This window comes from Gigantopelta aegis, chromosome 1 (assembly GCF_016097555.1).
Source record: "Gigantopelta aegis isolate Gae_Host chromosome 1, Gae_host_genome, whole genome shotgun sequence".
In the NCBI taxonomy this organism is placed as follows: domain Eukaryota; kingdom Metazoa; phylum Mollusca; class Gastropoda; order Neomphalida; family Peltospiridae; genus Gigantopelta; species Gigantopelta aegis.
The window spans coordinates 3,091,208-3,112,101 of NC_054699.1; the positions used below are offsets into that span (position 1 = coordinate 3,091,208).

General features: G+C 38.4%; 1 protein-coding gene across 1 annotated transcript in view; it reads right to left on the bottom strand.

The window, feature by feature from the left end:
- The window catches only part of LOC121368580 (dedicator of cytokinesis protein 9-like), a 134,076-nt gene that overhangs the window by 69,195 nt on the left and 43,987 nt on the right, over positions 1-20,894 (bottom strand). Inside the window, 13 exon segments of the mRNA XM_041493322.1 lie at positions 618-723; positions 1,479-1,562; positions 4,113-4,253; positions 4,734-4,937; positions 5,305-5,374; positions 7,354-7,469; positions 10,415-10,471; positions 16,336-16,428; positions 17,482-17,568; positions 17,976-18,063; positions 19,144-19,325; positions 19,770-19,862; positions 20,335-20,400. Coding sequence (XP_041349256.1) covers positions 618-723; positions 1,479-1,562; positions 4,113-4,253; positions 4,734-4,937; positions 5,305-5,374; positions 7,354-7,469; positions 10,415-10,471; positions 16,336-16,428; positions 17,482-17,568; positions 17,976-18,063; positions 19,144-19,325; positions 19,770-19,862; positions 20,335-20,400 — 1,387 coding nt within the window.

The following is a 20,894-nucleotide window of genomic DNA, read 5'->3' on the forward strand; positions in this document are numbered from 1 at the left end:
ATGATTACAAATTCACTAGCCCTACTTCACTTAATACAATTCTACTAATAGTAATAATCGGATATGTTACCTAAAGAGATTAAAAACACCAAGATTGAGGGGCGGGGGCAGGGGGCAGGGGCAGCATATTTATATTTACAACATAGACTTAAATGCAGCATTTGACAACTTTTTTCACTAGCCGTCAGGCATGGCAATAGTAGTTATTTACTAGCCCAACACTGAATATCACTAGCCATGGGAGTAGGGCTACCATAATTTAGAAGCCCTGATCATGGATGAAAACAAATCTGAAAACATTTGCTGGGTCTCTTAAAAAGTAGTGGGTTACCGTAAGCCTTTTAACATTGAATTAAAAAACAGAAACATGTTTTGTATTGTGTTAATATTCATAATTTCAGAGAGAAAAAAAAGAGGAAGCTTTTTCATCTTTGCATCAAAATATGGGCAACCATGGCACAATATTCAAGTTATTTTAAGAATAGATGTTTAAACATGTCATGAGAGTAAAAAAAAAACCATCATGTAAAAATGTAAAAAAAGAAGAAAAAGAACATGGTTGAATAAAACATACAACGAATCAGGATAAAAGCTCATAGTTAAAAATACTGCCGTACCTTTGAATGTTTTCAGCCCTTTTCTCATCAGTGGAAGACACAGGGGTATGTAGTGCTCATGACTGCACACGATACGCAAGAACTCAAACTTGAAATTGTGCAGAATCTGAAAATAAGAATTTTATAAAATATTAAAAAACCGAAGCTGAATTTTGAAACTGTGAAGAATGTGATAATAAATAAATAAAATAAATATATAATAAAACTGATATCTAAAACTGTGCAGAATCAGAAAATTAAAAAATATTCAAAACTATGCATAATCTAAAAATAGGAAATTCAACAGCTAATATTTGAAACTGAACAGAATTTGATAAGAAAAAAGAAAACGAAATCGAAAGAAAAAAGGAACTCAAAATCTGAAAAGAAAACAGTTTAAGAAATATTCAAAACAACAGCTAAGCTTTGAGTTTGTGCAGAATTTGAAAACAACATTTAAAGCAGTGATAAAAATGACATTTGACAAACATTCTAGAAAATTCTGCAGAATTTTTCACAGTAAATGATTGCTGTGAAATTTTAATCAAAGAACAAGGACAGATATATAAAACTCCATCAGATGTGGTCATATGTGATAGAAACAATCATAAACAAATATAGCACTCATGTGGTAATTACCGTATTTTCCCATGTATTATACACTTTCCCCCAGATAAATACAGGTTAAAAATGGGGGTGCACATTTAACATAACAATAGAAAAAATTATCTATTAAAAATGTTGGTTTTGTGGTTTAATAAACCGGTGTGCATTATATTGTGGTTCATGGTTTTTTTCTTGGAATAAATGTTCAAAGTGGGGGGTGTGCATTATACATCGGTGCGCATCATGATTGGGAGAATACGGTACTGGTTTACCAACCTTCTCATCGGGTATGTTGAAATTGTCGATGTACATGGCAATCAGCCGGAAAACAAAACCACGGTCCATCAGAGTGAAGCATTGCTGAAACAGACAACACAAACGTAAGATGAGAACAAGCGGAATACAAAACCACGGTCCATCAGAGTGAAGCATTGCTGAAACAGACAACACAAACATATGATGAGAACAAGCGGAATACAAAACCACAGTCCATCAGAGTGAAGCATTGCTGAAACAGACAACACAAACATATGATGAGAACAAGCGGAATACAAAACCACGGTCCATCAGAGTGAAGCATTGCTGAAACAGACAACACAAACATATGATGAGAACAAGCGGAATACAAAACCACGGTCCATCAGAGTGAAGCATTGCTGAAACAGACAACACAAACGTAAGATGAGAACAAGCGGAATACAAAACCACGGTCCATCAGAGTGAAGCATTGCTGAAACAGACAACACAAACGTAAGATGAGAACAAGCGGAATACAAAACCACGGTCCATCAGAGTGAAGCATTGCTGAAACAGACAACACAAACATATGATGAGAACAAGCGGAATACAAAACCACGGTCCATCAGAGTGAAGCATTGCTGAAACAGACAACACAAACGTAAGATGAGAACAAGCGGAATACAAAACCACGGTCCATCAGAGTGAAGCATTGCTGAAACAGACAACACAAACATATGATGAGAACAAGCGGAATACAAAACCACGGTCCATCAGAGTGAAGCATTGCTGAAACAGACAACACAAACATATGATGAGAACAAGCGGAATACAAAACCACGGTCCATCAGAGTGAAGCATTGCTGAAACAGACAACACAAACATATGATGAGAACAAGCGGAATACAAAACCACGGTCCATCAGAGTGAAGCATTGCTGAAACAGACAACACAAACATATGATGAGAACAAGCGGAATACAAAACCACGGTCCATCAGAGTGAAGCATTGCTGAAACAGACAACACAAACATATGATGAGAACAAGCGGAATACAAAACCACGGTCCATCAGAGTGAAGCATTGCTGAAACAGACAACACAAACGTAAGATGAGAACAAGCGGAATACAAAACCACGGTCCATCAGAGTGAAGCATTGCTGAAACAGACAACACAAACGTAAGAGGAGAACAAGCGGAATACAAAACCACGGTCCATCAGAGTGAAGCATTGCTGAAACAGACAACACAAACATATGACAAGAACAAGCGGAATACAAAACCACGGTCCATCAGAGTGAAGCATTGCTGAAACAGACAACACAAACATATGACGAGAACAAGCGGAATACAAAACCACGGTCCATCAGAGTGAAGCATTGCTGAAACAGACAACACAAACATATGATGAGAACTGCATTTTATACTTAATTTAAATTAAAACTTGATTATATCCAATTAAGGTTCAAGCATGCTGTCATGGACAAACACTTTATCTATCTGGACTGTCTGTCCAGGACAGTGGGTTAGTTGTTAGTGAGAGAGAAGTCGGTGTAGTGGCCGTACAAATACTCATTCTCATTGAGCCATTAAAAATCACTCTGAATGTGAGCCAGTATCGGGGGGTGGGGGGTGTGTGTGTGTGTGTGTGTGTGTGTGTGTGTGTGTGTGTGTGTGTGTGTGAACCCAGTACCTACCAGCCTTCAGTCAGATACCACCAAGGCCAGGGATGAGAAATAATCCACGTACTGACTTACATGGTTGGTACAAAGGCCATCACTAATGGGAGGACAAGAGGAGGGCAGTTGTTAGTTTACAAGCGCCTTGTTGTCTAGCTGGAGAATGAACTTAATGAATGTTTAAAAAAACCTCAGCACGAGAAATACATCAGTTATTGGGTGTCAAACAAAGGCAAGTGGAACCTCTATTATTACCCATATGGGCAGAAACAAGTGGGGAAAGAAAAGTGATCTTTCCATAGAGAAAGAAAAAACCCCATTTCTTCCCATAGATACGTTTTGACGTCATAGACAGTGCTTCACTATTAGGCTATGGTGGAAGTCATGTCAACAACTAACTTACGTCATCAGCGATACGTACATCACAGCTATGACGCAATGCTGATTTATGTTCTTAACTTGCAAACTTGTTTTCAACAAAAGTATTGTTCAAAAATCTTCCATAAAATAAAAATAAATTATAATGGCTAATAAATAGAATACTCAACTCGCTACTCGGCAATACAGTTTATCTTGCACAAGTGAATTGATGTTGTCCTTCCCTCGCCAAACGCTCGAGAAGGACAATATCAATTCACGAGTGCAAGATAAAACGATATTGCCTTGTAGCTCGTTGAGTATTCTCTAATTCCTGTCTGTATCCCGAGTCTGTTTGCATTGCCACCCCACTTACTTTACAAGGGTATGGTATGACCCTGTTTACCTTGACGAAGTGTGCAATGCTGTGGTTGGCATTTTTGCTGCACTTCTAGGTGTGTTTCTGGACAATGTGAGGGATCGAGAGAAATAGCCCAATGGGTCTACCAACAGGGAGTTTACCTTGACAAAGTGTGCAATGCTGTGGTTGGCATATTTGCTGCACTTCTCTGTGTGTTTCTGGACAATGTGCAGGATCGAGAGAAATAGCCCAAGGGGTCTACTGACGGGGAGTTTACCTTGACAAAGTGTGCAATGCTGTGGTTGGCATCCTTGCTGCACTTCTCCGTGTGTTTCTGGACAATGTGTGGGATCACCGTCTGCAGCAGACTGTTCATTCTGTACTGACAGTCTGATGAGAACCGCTCGTTCCGCGGCATCTGGAAATAATGAAAAACAACATTTAAAATTAGTTTCTTTTGTTTAATGGCAACACTAGAGAAAATTGATTTATTATCATCGGCTATTGGATGTAAAAACATTTGTTACTTTCTGACACAGTCTTAAGAGAAGAAACCAGCTACATTTTTCATTAGCAGCAAGGGATCTGTTGTATACACCTTGCAGACAGCATAGCACATATCACGGCCTTTGATATACCAGTCGTGGTGCACTTGCTTGAACGAGAAATAGCCCAATGGACTCACCGACAGAGACCGATCCTAGACCAACTGCCCCTATTGTTTTGAATGCAAAATCTTTTTAATAAACAGGCAGGAGTTTGTAAACAAATGACTAACAAATACACTAACAATATAAATTACTTTTTACGACACAAAAAATCAGCTCATTAAACAATGAGCAAGGGATGTAACTAAACACTTATGCTTACATTCCTTTCCTCTACTGTATCAACTGACCTTGACCCTGTCTGTATCGATGAGAAACTGTGTCATGCTCTTGACGAGTATCTCCAGCATGAACCAGGCATGGGCCAGGAAGCGTTTGATCACCTCGGGGTCCGCGTTCGCGGGACGCAGAATGGACGTCAGATACTTCGCCAGCTCTTCATGCACCGTCTTCTGCTTGGCACCTTTCTGGATCGGGTCCGGTCGGAATATGTACTGAGGCAAAGAAAATTCAAGTTGTTAAATGGTAGTTTTATTTCTGAAATTTAACTTGAAGCCCATGGATGTTTGTATCCGACTTTCAAAAATGTAGTGTTATTTTATATAAAATTTGGGGAAAATTCATCACTTTTAATAATAACTGCCTTTTTCAAAATGTAAAAAAAATGGATGATTTTTCTGGTGTTGCTAATAGGAGCACTTTGATGTATAAATCTGCTCTCTAAAATATTTTTTAAATATTTAATCATTTAGACCACATCAACAATGTTTGTTTTCTTCGATCTAGCAGTCCGTATTGCCAAATGTATATTATATACCATAATATATTATACCGTGACATGTTATATCATGACATGTTTACCTTAACATATTTCTGAAGTAGTTCTAGCTTGCTGGCATCGTGGACAGAAGACACAATGTAGATGATGACCCTGCAATAGATCAAACCAAAACTGTATTAAATTTTCAACGCCCAGAATCATATCTCTGTTGGTGTTATTCTAAGATCTAGGCTCCATGTTCATTTAACAGTACTTATATATAATAAGTTAATGTATGATGCTTATCTACATACTAAAATTAAGTACAGTCGAGCACCGTTGTGTCGATATCGTGGGGACCGCACATAAATATCAAGTTAACCAAATATCGACTCAAACGTTCATTCAAGTATGTAAATAAAAAATTACAAACAAAAGATGTCAAATTTAAAAATGAAATATAATTTATTTGTTTAAATCAAATCAAGAATTTCATTTAATTTCACAATAACATAATGTAACATAAAGAATTTTTTTCTGAAATTAATAATAACAAAGTAATCAATCAATAAACCAATCAATAATACCAATATGTGCAAGCTTACTGAATCTGTTAAAAGTTTTTATAAAATGTGGAATTAAAATGACTGTGGATATGGAGACAATTAAACAAAAAATTACTAAAGAAATTTTAACATATTATAATAAAGGATTAAGAACAAAATGCAATTATACAAACTGGAAGAACAAATAACAATCACAACTATCACAACACTTAATTCACAAAGTCTGTTAATAATGTCTGTCGTGCATTAGAACAAGACATGAAAGCTACTGAGCTTAGAAAGTTTGTTACGTCCCCTATAGCACGGACGGGATTTCCATTGGAATCTCTGCTTTCCATAAATCGAGTTAATAAATCTGGTGAAATTACCAACAGTTGACTTTGCTTAAATAGGATAGGTGTCATTAAAGAAACACCGACACCGCTTCTTTGTTAATTAACAAACAAATAACCGACCACCACAAATTAATCCTACTTTAATCCGAGTCCGTTTTACCAGTCCTCAATTTATGAAAGCCATAAGTCACGTGACTTGCTGCATTCTGTAACAATCATTTCGTCTGCTCGATTACCGCATTTAATTTTAAGATCGGTGAGGCCATTTATTACCTTGATTACTGTTTTAGATAACTTCACTCATTGATCTCACATGTGAACAGTAATTACAAATCATATCTGTTTACAGTGGAATGTCGGCAATGGTTTGGTTACGTGCCCAAAATACCGTCAGTGTTAATTATAGGTCGTGCAATTTATACTTACCCTTTTAAACATTTTATTTATTTTAACAAATAATTTCACTATCGACACATCGAGGCACTTTTGTACATAAAAGTTTAATTAGGGACCCAAAAAATATATCAACACAAATGTAATATCAACTCAATCGTATTGACTCAACAGAGTAAAAAACATGATATTTAATACATGTTTCTGCCGGGACCGGCCAGTCATATCAACACAAACAATATATCGACTCAAGCAAGATCGACACAACGGTGCTCGACTGTATCTATGTTGACTGAAGTACATTTATGAATATGGAGCCAGGTATCTGAGCATTGAATATTTTTGGAAAGCATGGGTTTTTTTGTTGGCCCAATGGCATTTTAGGAACCCATTATGACTATTTAAATCATGCCTAAAATTTAATGGCTTGAGCAAAAAAACAAAAAGGGTTATGGGAAACTAACTTGTGCTAGCAATGGGTGATTTGTTTGTTTGTTCTGTTTTAGAGCACATTCATTTATCAATCATCAGCTTTTGGATGTAAAAAATTTGGTAATTTTGACACAATAGTCATAGAGAGAAAACCTGTTACAATTTCACATTAGTAGCAAGGGATCTTTTGTGTGCACCATCTCACAGACAGGATAGCACATACCACGGCCTTTGATATACCAGTCATGGTGCACTGGCTGGAACAAGAAATAGCCCAATAGGCCCACTGATGGGGTTCGACCCTAAACCGACCACGCATCAAGCAAGCGTATTACCACTGAGCTACGCCCAGCCCCCATTCACAGGACAAAGCCCATATCCTACGTCATTAATTATTCTTTCTATATAACGCTGTAAAAATTACCTGACAGTGTTTGTTCCCACGTCCTCGCTGTTGGTCGTGGTCAACAGGTGAAACAGCTGATCCAGCAGGGTGGGCAGGAACTGTATGTACGTGCTCGTCTCAACCGCCAACAGGGACTGTGGGCACAAAACAAGAAATTAATTATCATTCTATCTTACCTATAGTCCTTCCCAAAGGGAACATCTTTTTTCATATCATTAAATTTACGGCAAGTTATTTATTTCTGTGCTATCTGTTTTGCACACAAAAATAGTATGTTTTTTTTTTTTTCAAAACAAATTTACCTTTCTTCTTACATCAAACCAAAGTGAAATTATTTACCAAAAAAAAAATTGGGTAAAAAGATGGGACGGACTATAGCTGTTAATTTTAACAATATTTATTTGCCATCAAATACAAAACAAGCATTAAATGCATTCTGACAGGACTGCTAGTAAAGCAAGACATGTTCCCTACCGTCATCAACAAATCTCCTAAGTTCAAGGGCAGTAATATTAACTCTGTCAAACATGCATAAATTCCATGTTTGACAGTTATGGCCCTTGAATAAATTCCATGAAAGTTCAACTTGATTTAGCAAAAATGGGAAAGTCACAAGGAAAATCAATCTTGGTCTGTAACTCTACATTATGATGGAGATGGAGATGCTGATAGTGATTATGATGGAGATGCTGATAGTGATTATGATGGAGATGCTGATAGTGATTATGATGGAGATGCTGATAGTGATTATGATGGAGATGCTGATAGTGATTATGATGGAGATGGTGATAGTGATTATGATGGAGATGATTATGAGGGTGATGGTGATATAATGACAATGATGATAATGACAGAACACACTTTCATGCTAATATTATACACATGCCAATTTAAACATATTTAAGAATATGTACTATTTCTCGGGGTTAGTAAGAAATAATATCTCAGAAAATAAACAGTGATATTAAGATACACATAAAACATGCTAAACACCAACAAAATACAAAACACGCAGAGAAATGTTAGCATTAAAACGTGTTAACACAATATTACTACATTATACAATGTTAGATAATTAATCTACTTATTACTTCTCATACATATTCATTAGAAAAAACTCATAAAACTACATGTAGGCCTATCATGGCATAACATTTTGGTTAATGCCGAAGATGTAATATAGAACAATATGACTTACAATAATGTGATTAAAAGTTTGTTTTGTTTAACGACACCACTAGAGCACACATATTTATCAATCATCGGCTATTGGATGTCAAACATATGGTAATTTTGACATATAGTCTTAGACAGGATAGCACATACCACGGCCTTTGATATACCAGTCGTGGTGCAATGGCTGGAATAAGAAATAGCCCAATGGGCCCACCAACGGGGATCAATCCCAAACTGATCAAGCAAGCTCTTTACCACTGGGCTATGGCCTGTCCCCTTAATGACAAAAATGGCATTTAAAAATTAAAGACGGCACTTATGTTTGTACTTTGGACAGGTGGGCAAATGATGCCCTGCCCCTTGACCTCTAGGTATGGCTGTATTTCAATAAATCATCAATCAGCTGGACCGGCCTAGGTGGTGTAGTGGTTAAGTCATCTGATTTAAGTCTGGTATGTACAGAGTTCACCACCCGGTACCAGCTCCCACCCAGAGCAAGTTAACGACTCAGTGAGTAGGTGTAAAGGCACTAGACTAACTTCTCTCTCACTAACCACTAACCCACTGTCCTGAACTTGAAGCTGGTAGGTATTGGGTTCACCCCCTGGTACCAGCTCCCACCCAGAATGAATTAACAACTCAGTGAGTAGGTGTAAAGCCACTAGACTAACTTCTCTCTCACTAACCACTAACCCACTGTCCTGAACTTGAAGCTGGTAGGTATTGGGTTCACCCCCTGGTACCAGCTCCCACCCAGAATGAATTAACAACTCAGTGAGTAGGTGTAAAGCCACTAGACTAACTTCTCTCTCACTAACCACTAACCCACTGTCCTGAACTTGAAGCTGGTAGGTACTGGGTTCACCCCCTGGTACCGGCTTCCAACCAGAGCGAGTTAACAACTCAGTGAGTAGGTGTAAAGGCACTAGACTAACTTCTCTCTCACTAACCACTAACCCACTGTCCTGAACTTGAAGCTGGTAGGTACTGGGTTCACCCCCTGGTACCGGCTCCCACCCAGAATGAATTAACAACTCAGTGAGTAGGTGTAAAGGCACTAGACTAACTTCTCTCTCACTAACCACTAACCCACTGTCCTGAACTTGAAGCTGGTAGGTACTGGGTTCACCACCTGGTACCGGCTACCACCCAGAGCGAGTTAACGACTCAGTGAGTAGGTGTAAAGCCACTAGACTAACTTCTCTCTCACTAACCACTAACCCACTGTCCTGAACTTGAAGCTGGTAGGTACTGGGTTCACCCCCTGGTACCGGCTACCACCCAGAATGAATTAACAACTCAGTGAGTAGGTGTAAAGGCACTAGACTAACTTCTCTCTCACTAACCACTTAATAATTAACCTCTAACCCACTGTCTTGGACAGACAGCTCTGATGGCTGATATGTGTGTGTGTGTGCCCAGGACAACATGCTTGAACCTTAATTGGACATAAGCACAGAAATATCTAAAAATAAATGAATGAATCAGCTGGATCAAACATTTCCTTTTAGTTTTACAGATGTTACTGACAAAAGACTCAGCAGCTGTAGATTTTCAGTTGAGAAACACTGACAGAGAATGAAACGAAAGGCAGATTTGTTTAACAAGGCCTCAGCACATATTGAAAACTACGGCTAGCATTAGAAAGATACGAGAACCATAGACCCAGGAGCCGACACCACATGAAATGGTTTGAGCACGAAATGTTATGAGCAAGTGCTACACAAATGTTTACATATAAAAGGAAAGGAATATTGCTTAACGACACCTCAGCACATTTTAAAAAGCTACGACTAGCATTAACAAGATACAAGAACCACAGGAACCACAGAACTGGGAGCCGACACCAACATGAAATGGTTTGAGCAAGTGCTACACAAATCTCTACGGGTCTCAAACCTACCTTGGTCATACTGAGCAGTCTCTGAATAGTTTCAGAGGTGTCAATGCCAATATCCGTCTGGGGAAAACAAGCCATCATTAGAAGGAAGAAAGAAATATTTTATTTATTGACACACTTAACAGGTTTATTCATGGTTATATGGTGTCAGACATAAGGTTAAGAACCACACAGTTAATTAGAGAGGAAATCCACAGAAAGGAGGAAATGTTTTATTTAATGACGCATTCAACACATTTTATTTACGGTTATATGGCGTCGGACTTATGGTTAAGGACCACACAGATATTAAGAGAAGAAACCCGCTGTCGCCACTTTATGAGCTACTCTTTTCGATTGGCAGCAAGGGATCTTTCATATGCACCATCCCTCAGACAGGATAGCACATACCACAGCCTTTGTTACACCAGTTGTGGAAAGTGTAATAGCCCAATGTGCCCACTAACCGATAAAATTTTTAATTGATTTTACACTCGGAAATAAATTACATATAGATGTACAAATGTATTTGCAGCAAAAACGTAAGTTTCAGGAAAAAATATGATACAGTACCATGGGCCTAATTCACTAAACTGTCGCAACTTTGCGATCTCGCAGTGCAATGCTAAAAGACTTACAAAGAGGATGCTTTGTTGTCTAGCAGAGCCTAAGAGACCCTTGTGAACTAGGCCCCATATTGTATCAGAACTGTGAAAGCATTACCTAGTATGGTAGGTTCAGTTGGTTTTTTTTATGACAATTTTAATGGACCGTAACATTTACTCTATTATATAAATTCATTATATACAAATTGAACAAAAATAACTTCAAAGTTCAAAATAATAATGAAGCCTTCTCCCAAAAAACAAAACAAAAACAACTCCCCATCGAAAACTCCCCACAAAACCTCCAACCCAATATCAAATGAAAAAAAGTCTTGCAATAAAATATATGTTTGTTTTTAAAAAAAAATTTGAAGCATCAAATGGGCACTAATTCTAATCCTTTTCCCACAACATAAACCATAAAATCCATGATAAAAAAAATACCAACACCAAAAATGCTACAAACTCCCCACAGCCTCCCCCCAAACCCCCCAAAACAACACAAGGTTAAATAAGTCTGTTATTGCTTTAAATAAGGTGAATATTTTTAATCCAGCTATGCCCAAAGTGGCAAAGCATCATATTTACGTAACATTGTATTACCTTTACAAGCCTGGGCCCATATTTTCGAAACTATCTTAGTGCTACGAAATCATAAAACCATCGTAGGCTCCGACGTCACTATGGCGTGTATTGTAGCGATGTCATACCGTACAATGATTTTACGATTTCATAGCACTAAGATAACTTTAAAATATGGGCACGGTCTCTGTGTTTACTGTCAATCACTTACTTCCTAGCGATTTGTCAATCACTTATTCCCTAGCGATTTGTCAATCACTTATTCCCTAGCGATTTGTCAATCACTTATTCCCTAGCGATTTGTCAATCACTTACTCCCTAATGATTTGTCAATCACTTATTCCCTAGCGATTTGTCAATCACTTACTTCCTAGCGATTTGTCAATGACGTATTCCTTAGCGATTTGTCAATCACTTATTCCCTAGCGATTTGTCAATCACTTATTCCCTAGCGATTTGTCAATCACTTATTCCCTAGCGATTTGTCAATCACTTACTCCTTAGCGATTTGTCAATCACTTATTCCCTATCGGTTTGTCAATTACTTATTCCCTAGTAATTTGTCATTTATTTCCCTATTATAATATAGTAAAATATGTATTTTCTGGCAATTGATTCTGAAGCATTTAATAGCTGGCTATCTATTGTCAAATGTGTATTCCTTGTCAATTTATTGTCAAACATTTATTCCCTGGCTATCAGTATCTTTTGTTATACTTTATTCCCTGTCTATTTCGCATACAAAATTTATTCTCAGGATATTGTCAAACATTTATTCTCTAACAATCTAATGTCAAACATTTAGTCCCTATTTACTGTACAGTTAAACATTCTAAATTTTCTTTCTAATTTTTTATTTTATTATATTTTTTTTTAATGTGGGGAAGGCTTTAGAATTCCCTTCAAAAAGTTTTTAAATACTACTAAATTGGCAGCATAAACTATTACAGTACTGTCGAAAATAGAATAAAAATTAGTTTCGTCGATTATTTCTTTCATATTAAACTGACAAGTAAATATTTTGTAAATACCCATTCAATAATACTCTACCTAATTTAGCATTTACTTGTTTGGGCTCTCATTGATGTACAAGGTAGTGTTTACTCTTGAAATTAAACTAAAGATGTCAGTAAACAGGTGATTTGTGACCTTTATTGGAACAGACTATAACACATATGTGTCAATTTCATTTACCCTTAAACAAACTTTTAATTTAAAACTGCAAGTTAACCAATTATTTTTAATTGCAGCATAAATTATTAATTATGACAAGCATATTTATTGAATATAAATTCAATATAAGTACATTAGAAATTTACACAATCTTGCAACAATTTAAAGGTGCTATATCATAATTATATGCGAGCTGTGATAAAGATTCTCCAATAAAAATGTATTTTCTACCAGTAGATAAAATTATTTCCTATAATCATTTATAGGCATATTGTTAAAGGTGTCTTCTTTAAATGTTAAATCAAAATTTTATTAAAAACCAAAAAATTATTTGCAATAGCTGTCATTGTGCAACATTGAGATAGCACCTTTAATACCAGTATAATGGATCACTCAAAATGGTTCTGGACAGTTTTGCTCAAAAGTTACTTATAAATGACTACAAATATTTTATTTGGAAAGGGAATGGGGTAAACCATCATCAGAAACAGTCCCTCACATATTGTAACAGCAATGAAATTGACACGTTGACCAATTTTTTTTATAGTCTGTTCCAATAAAGTGCACAAATCACCTGTTACTGACATCTTTCTTTTAATTTCAAGAGTAAACACCACCTTGAACATCAATGAGTGCCCAAACAAGTAAATGCTAAATTAGGTAGACTATCATTAAATAGATATTTACAAAATATTTACTTGTCAGTTTAATATGTAAGAAATAATCGACGAAAATCATTTTCATTCTATTTCCGACAGTACTTTAGTACAGATGAACTTCAAATATAAGTCATGCTCGAAAACATGCCCAGAACAAAATTAATAGAATGCCAACAAAATCAGTTCCAACTAAAAGCCCATGCCAGTTTAACGAAAGCTTTTTCCAAAGATGTTTCAACGTGCCAACATACACCATTACCAAAATGCAAAGGTTGCAAAATGCTTATGATAAAATTACATGTAATGATTCACAATGTGTGTTTCTAACTTTTGTAACTAATACAATTTTTAATATTAAAATGACAAAACATTTTGTTGATATAGTAAAAAACAAAAGGCCAGTAAGATGATAAACTCATGCCTGTGGTATTTTACCGTGTGACATTTTATATATAAATGATGGGCCGGCAAGATGATAGAATCGTGTCTGTGGTATTACACACAGACATTTTATATATAAATGATGGGCCGGCAAGATGATAGAATCGTGTCTGTGGTATTTTACCGTGTGACATTTTATATATAAATGATGGGCCGGCAAGATGATAGAATCGTGCCTGTGGTATTTTACCTTGAGACATTTTATATATAAATGATGGGCCGGCAAGATGATAGAATCGTGCCTGTGGTATTTTACCGTGTGACATTTTATATATAAATGATGGGCCGGCAAGATGATAGAATCGTGCCTGTGGTATTTTACCTTGAGACATTTTATATATAAATGATGGGCCGGCAAGATGATAGAATCATGACTGTGGTATTTTACACAGAGACATTTTATATATAAACGATGGGCCGGCAAAATGATAGAATCGTGCCTGTGGTATTTTACCTTGAGACATTTTATATATAAATGATGGGCCGGCAAGATGATAGAATCATGCCTGTGGTATTTTACCTTGAGACATTTTATATATAAATGATGGGCCGGCAAGATGATAGAATCGTGCCTGTGGTATTTTACCTTGAGACATTTTATATATAAATGATGGGCCGGCAAGATGATAGAATCGTGCCTGTGGTATTTTACCTTGAGACATTTTATATATAAATGATGGGCCGGCAAGATGATAGAATCGTGCCTGTGGTATTTTACACAGAGACATTTTATATATAAATGATGGGCTGGCAAGATGATAGAATCATTGCCTATGGTAGTTTACCTTGTGACATTTTATATATAAATGATGGGCCGGCAAGATGATAGAATCGTGCCTGTGGTATTTTACCTTGAGACATTTTATATATACTCTTCAAAAGAAGAAACGCAAAACCACATTGTCGTAACATTTGGAGAATTGATTTAATTATTGAATGGTGAGTCCGATAATTACCAAATGTTGCAGGATTGTTCACAATTCACTCTAGTCCATTGTGAGTAAGTGATAGGACACACCACCAAGGTCAAGGTCATCTGGAGTCAATACCGGGTGTGGCCTCCACGTGTGTTGACAACTGCCTGGCACCGCTTGCCCATTGAAGCAACCAGAGTACGGATGACGTCCCGGGGGATAGTGGCCCACTCGGCCTGCAAGGCTGCTGCCAGTTCGGGCAGGGTCTGGGGCTGTGGTTGTCGCTGTCGGAGGCGTCGGTCCAACTCGTCCCATAGATGCTCAATTGGGTTCAAATCCGGTGATATCGATGGCCAAGGAAGGACATTAATGTTGTTGTTCTGTAGGAAAGCCGTTGTGAGACGTGCTGTGTGAGGCCTGGCGTTGTCATGTTGGAACACTGCGTTGGCGTTGGCCATAACTGGAACGATGTGTGGCCGGAGGATCTGGTCAATGTAGCCCTGTGCATTCAGGTTGCCCTGCACGTGGACCAGGTCAGTTCTGCCAGTGTGTGAGATGGCTGCCCACACCATGACACTACCCCCGCCGAATCTGTCCACTTCCTGCACGCAGTTTGCCACATAACGTTCACCACGACGCCTATACACGCGACATCTTCCATCATGACGTCGGAGCAGAAATCGGGACTCGTCACTGAACCACACCTGTCTCCATCGCAGTTGAGGCCATTGTCGATGAATCTGGCACCACTGCAGTCGGAGTCGACGGTGTTGTGGTGTTAAGATGACACCTCGAACTGGACGTCTGGCACGAATTCCTACCTCACGTAGGCGGTTCCGTACGGTCTGGTCGGATATCCTGCGCAAACCTGGTATTGCTGCGGCTGTGGAGGTGGCAGTAGTCAATCGTTCCCGAAGGTGGCGTACCCGGATGTAGTGATCCTGCCCGGGGGTAGTGACCCGTGGTCGACCGGATCTAGGGAGGTCACGTGTTGATCCATGTTGCTGGTAACGGTCCCACAGTCTGGAGATGGTGCTTGGGGACACATGGAATGCCCTGGCAACGGCTGTTCTGGATTCACCTGCGTCTAGTCGGCCGATGGCATTGTTTCTCTGCGGTTCACTGAGACGTGGCATGTCCTGGATTGTCAACTGTCGGCCAGATACAGAGGCCAGGCAAGCGAACACCCTGCACTTTTATACTGTCAGTGTTCATGTTGCACGTGCAGACAACGCACGTGCAGTGGTGACATGGTTTGCACGTGGCTGCGTTTTTGCGAATATTCACATTTTGGAACTTTATTTTACAGTAGCTGCGTTTTATCGAATGTAACCGTGGGAATGTGTTTGGGACATGCAATGACCTTATATTCACAAAGCATGAACCGGTAGGAAACATAAAATCGGAGTTATAACCCATTTGTACCCTTTTGCGTTTCTTTTTTTGAAGAGTATATAAATGATGGGCCGGCAAGATGATAGAATCGTGTCTGTGGTATTTTACCGTATGACATTTTATATATAAATGATGGGCCTGCAAGATGATAGAATCGTGCCTGTGGTATTTTTTACCTTGAGCTTGTTGATGCTGTTGAGATCTGCAGGAACACCATGGCTGTTCTCGATCTTCTGACAGACTTGGAAGAAATTGTGAAGATGCTGGTCCTGTGAAAATCAGACTTACAATGTAACTACGTTAAACTGTGCTACGAATACTTCTTGTTGTATGTGAACATTTGCCAGACTGAGAGTGACATGCTACTGATCAGTTTTGCATGCAGTATTTTACCTTCAACGGCATAGGCTGGGGACGTTCAGGTGAGAGAGGGGTTGGAACTATAAAAATCCTGTAAAAATCAGACTTAAATACATTAAACTCTGGTACGACTACTTACTGAGGTATGTGAACATTTGCCAGACTGAGAGTGACATGCTACTGATCAGTTTTGCATGTAGTATTTTACCTTCAACGGCATAGGCTGGGGACGTTCAGGTGAGAGAGGGGTTGGAACTATAAAAATCCTGTAAAAATCAGACTTAAATACATTAAACTCTGGTACGACTACTTACTGAGGTATGTGAACATTTGCCAGGCTGAGAGTAACACCATTAGTAGTAACCTTCAACGGCATAGCCTGTAAGAGGGGTTGGAACTATAAAAATCCTGTAAAAATCAGACTTAAATACATTAAACTCTGGTACGACTACTTACTGAGGTATGTGAACATTTGCCAGGCTGAGAGTAACACCATTAGAAAAAAGCCTGTAATGGCTGACAACACATTCATATAAATTACGATTGAGAGATTACATATATTGGGTCTTTCAATGTAAGGTAATAATAACAGATGGTTGCGACAGGAAGGAAAGGAAATGTTTTATTTAACGACGCACTCAACACATTTTATTTACGGTTATATGGCGTCGGACATATGGTTAAAGACCACACATATATTGAGGGAGGAAACCCACTGTTGCCACTTCATGGGCTACTCTTTTCGATTAGCAGCAAGGGATCTTTTAAATGCACCGTCCCTATAGACAGGATAGCACATACCATGACTTTTGATGTACCAGTCATGGTGCACTGGCTGGAGAAAGAAATAGCCCAATAGAGTCATAAGAAACCTATTGCTGGAATCACTAAGTATATATATATATATAATACTGTGTAAACATTAAGGGAATGTTGTAACAGTTGACAGCTTTGTGGCATACCTGTGTGTAGATCGTTGACATGAGTCTCAGGTTGATCTTAAACAGCTGTTTTCCACCATCCACCCACTTGATATCAGGACCTGTATTCTGTATTTTTAAAAACAACAACAAAAAAACCTTTATAACTCAGCATCTGAAGTCTACTTATCATTGGTTGTTACTGCTCTGATCTTATAAATAGAAATGACTACAATATTCAACAAATGTGACCAGGAATCTGTAAATTTAAAAACAAGCAAGTCATGATAAAGCTTCTAACAAAATTTCAGCTCATTTTCTTAAGGCATTGCAAAAGAAGGTCTGTACAACTATATCAGTGACATGGACAGACAGACGGACAGACAGATAAAGATACGACCTATAGTCTCCTCCGGTTTAACAGATTTAAATTAAACATGATATAAAAAACTCTGTTATCATGAAGTCTACTTGTTTTTTAATAGAAGATGTTTTAAAATGATGTATTTTACAATGGCTGACAGGACAGCACATACCCCTCTACCGAGTGGAGGAGTCTCGTGATTGAGGTAGCCAGGTGGTAGATTACTCGAGACACTGATCATTCGATCTCCAACAGCCACTCTGCAAAAAAACAAAACAAAATACATTATACACTTAAAGATATATGGTTATTTCATGTTCTTTTGTCAGATATATGCTTTATATTTCAAAGAGTGAATTCTGCGATCACATTACACAAACTGAGTTTGCACAACAAGTGTGATGTAAAATTACACAAACTGAGTTTGCACAACAAGTGTGATGTAAAATTACACAAACTGAGTTTGCACAACAAGTGTGATGTAAAAATACACAAACTGAGTTTGCACAAGTGTGATGTAAAATTACACAAACTGAGTTTGCACAACAAGTGTGATGTAAAATTACACAATTACAAAGAGGCCCTGCAATAATGAACAAAATGTTCCCAGGATGTAGGAGCTGGGACCAGGATGTGAACCCAGTACCTATGGATCAGAAAGGAATAGTTTTCTAGTGGCACTAAAACCAGGGGCCTAATTCACTAAATTCTCGCAACTTTGTGATCTCGCAGTGCAATGCTAAAAGACTTGCAAAGAGAATGCTTTGTTGTCTAGCAAAGCCTAAGAGACCTTTGTGAACTAGGCCCCTTAAAACATTTAACATTTCACTTGCTGCTAAAAATCAGAAAAAAACATAGCTACCAAAGTCCTTTGCCAATGGCAAAATTATTTTAAATATTTTTGATGGGTTTCAATGATTTCGTTTTAATTATTAGTAGTAGTGTTTCAATGATCAATTATAATATAAAAATTAATCCATTTGGCTCTACTGATGTGATAATTGATTTTAAAAATCCATAATCGATTGTGTGGGAAAATATTAAATTGATGTAAATATGTTGGGTTTGGAAGGAAATGTCGGGATCTTTTATATGCACTATCCCACAGACAGGACAGTACATACCACGACCTTTGATATACCAGTCATGGTGCACTGGATGTAATGAGAAATAGCCCAATGAGCCCACTGATGGGGATCGATCCTAGACCAACCACGCATCAGGTGAGCACTTTACCACTGGGGTATATCCTGCCCCACACTGGCTAAGGTAGACTTAAAACTGGGCTGCATTTGCTGCCAATATTAAGCCGAGAGTTACTCCCTGCTAAGACCACTAACCGGCCGTCGACGAGGAGAGGCATCCATGCGAAGCCGATGACGAGTTCGATGCTGTCTTTCTTCTTCACGGATGAGCCGGCGCTGCTGCGGTTGGCAGTCCTGGAGCCCTCGCAGCTCACATGGTAGAAGCGGAACAGCAGGTGGTGCTTGTCATGGATGTGGGTCGGCAGCAACACCTTCACCTGGTAGTTAATACATACACAGTCAAAATGTCAGGGCAGGAAAAAACATATATGGTTTTAAAGAAAGCAGATTTCAGTACATTATAAACTGATGGTGTTTGTACATATATGGTTATTTTGAAGGGAAGAAGATGGAGCAAGAGCAGAATGAAAGAGACAGAGACAGAGATTGAGAAGTAAAGAGAAAAAGAGAGAAAGAGAAACAGACAGAGATAGAGAAAGAGATAGAGAGAAAAAAGAGACAGACAAAGAGGGAGTAATTGAGAATCAGAGAGACAGAGACAGACACAGAGACAGAGACACACACACACACACACACACACAGAGACAGAGACAGAGACAGAGACAGAGACAGAGAGAGAGAGAGAGAGAGAGAGAGAGAGAGAATGAGGTATTATAAAGCTGTTGATGTTAAAACAGATATTTGTAATAATAATAAATCACCTCTTCTGTATACGTTGGTGTGGAGACGTGGTGAACCACGGCTGTTGTAGCGACAGTTGTAAACACTGATGATCCGCGACGGCCGTATATACACTGGGAAAACAAACAATCACATGTGAAAATCACATTTGACAAAAACAAATCAGGAAAACTCTTGACAGGTAGGTAGTATTGGAAATCAGTTGTAAATTTTATCATCGGTCATCAACACTAACTAATGAACTTTCACTCAGTTTGAATACATGTGAACTGAAGAAAAACTTGAATTATTAAAAACATTGAATCTACTGTCACATTTCAAACATGACAACTCCTGAGAGTTACACATAAGAGCAGATATATTATCAAAACATCTTTTTAGCTCTATCTTGTGCTGAGATATGACTGATAATTATTTTATTTTCTTCACTTGACTACACCTTGAGGCCAGATGTGTCTATGAATAATACTGTCCTCTGTAGACCACTTACTCTGATAATGATAATAGTTTCGTCATTTAGATTTAGAGAAATTATTTTTAAAGAAACCTTTGTGTATTTATCCCAGAAGTCCAAAGTTAGTTTACCTTCATTGGGACTGAGGAAACATCATCTGTGTCACGGACTTCGATGCAGCAAGCTATATTTCTTGCCTGAAATATAATAATACTCATATAATAGGCCATTGGACATAAGAATGGTAGGTACTGGGTTTGCAGCCCGGTACCGGCGTCCACCCAGAGCGAGCTTTAATGACTCAATGGGTAGGTGTAAGACCACTACACCCTCTTCTCTTTCACTAACCACTAACATACGGCTGGCAGGTACTGGGTTTGCAGCCCGGTACCGGCTCCCACCCAGAGTGAGTTTTAATGACTCAATGGGTAGGTGTAAGACCACTACACCCTCTTTTCTCTCACTAACCACTAACATAAGGCTGGTAGGTACTGGGTTCACAGCACGGTACCGGCTCCCACCCAGAGTGAGTTTTAACGACTCAGTGGTAGATGTGTAATACCACTACACCCTCTTCGATTTCACTAACCACTAACCCACTGGTAGGTACTGGGTTCACAGCCCGGTATTGGCTCCCACCCAGAGTGAGTTTTAACGACTCAGTGGTAGATGTGTAATACCACTACACCCT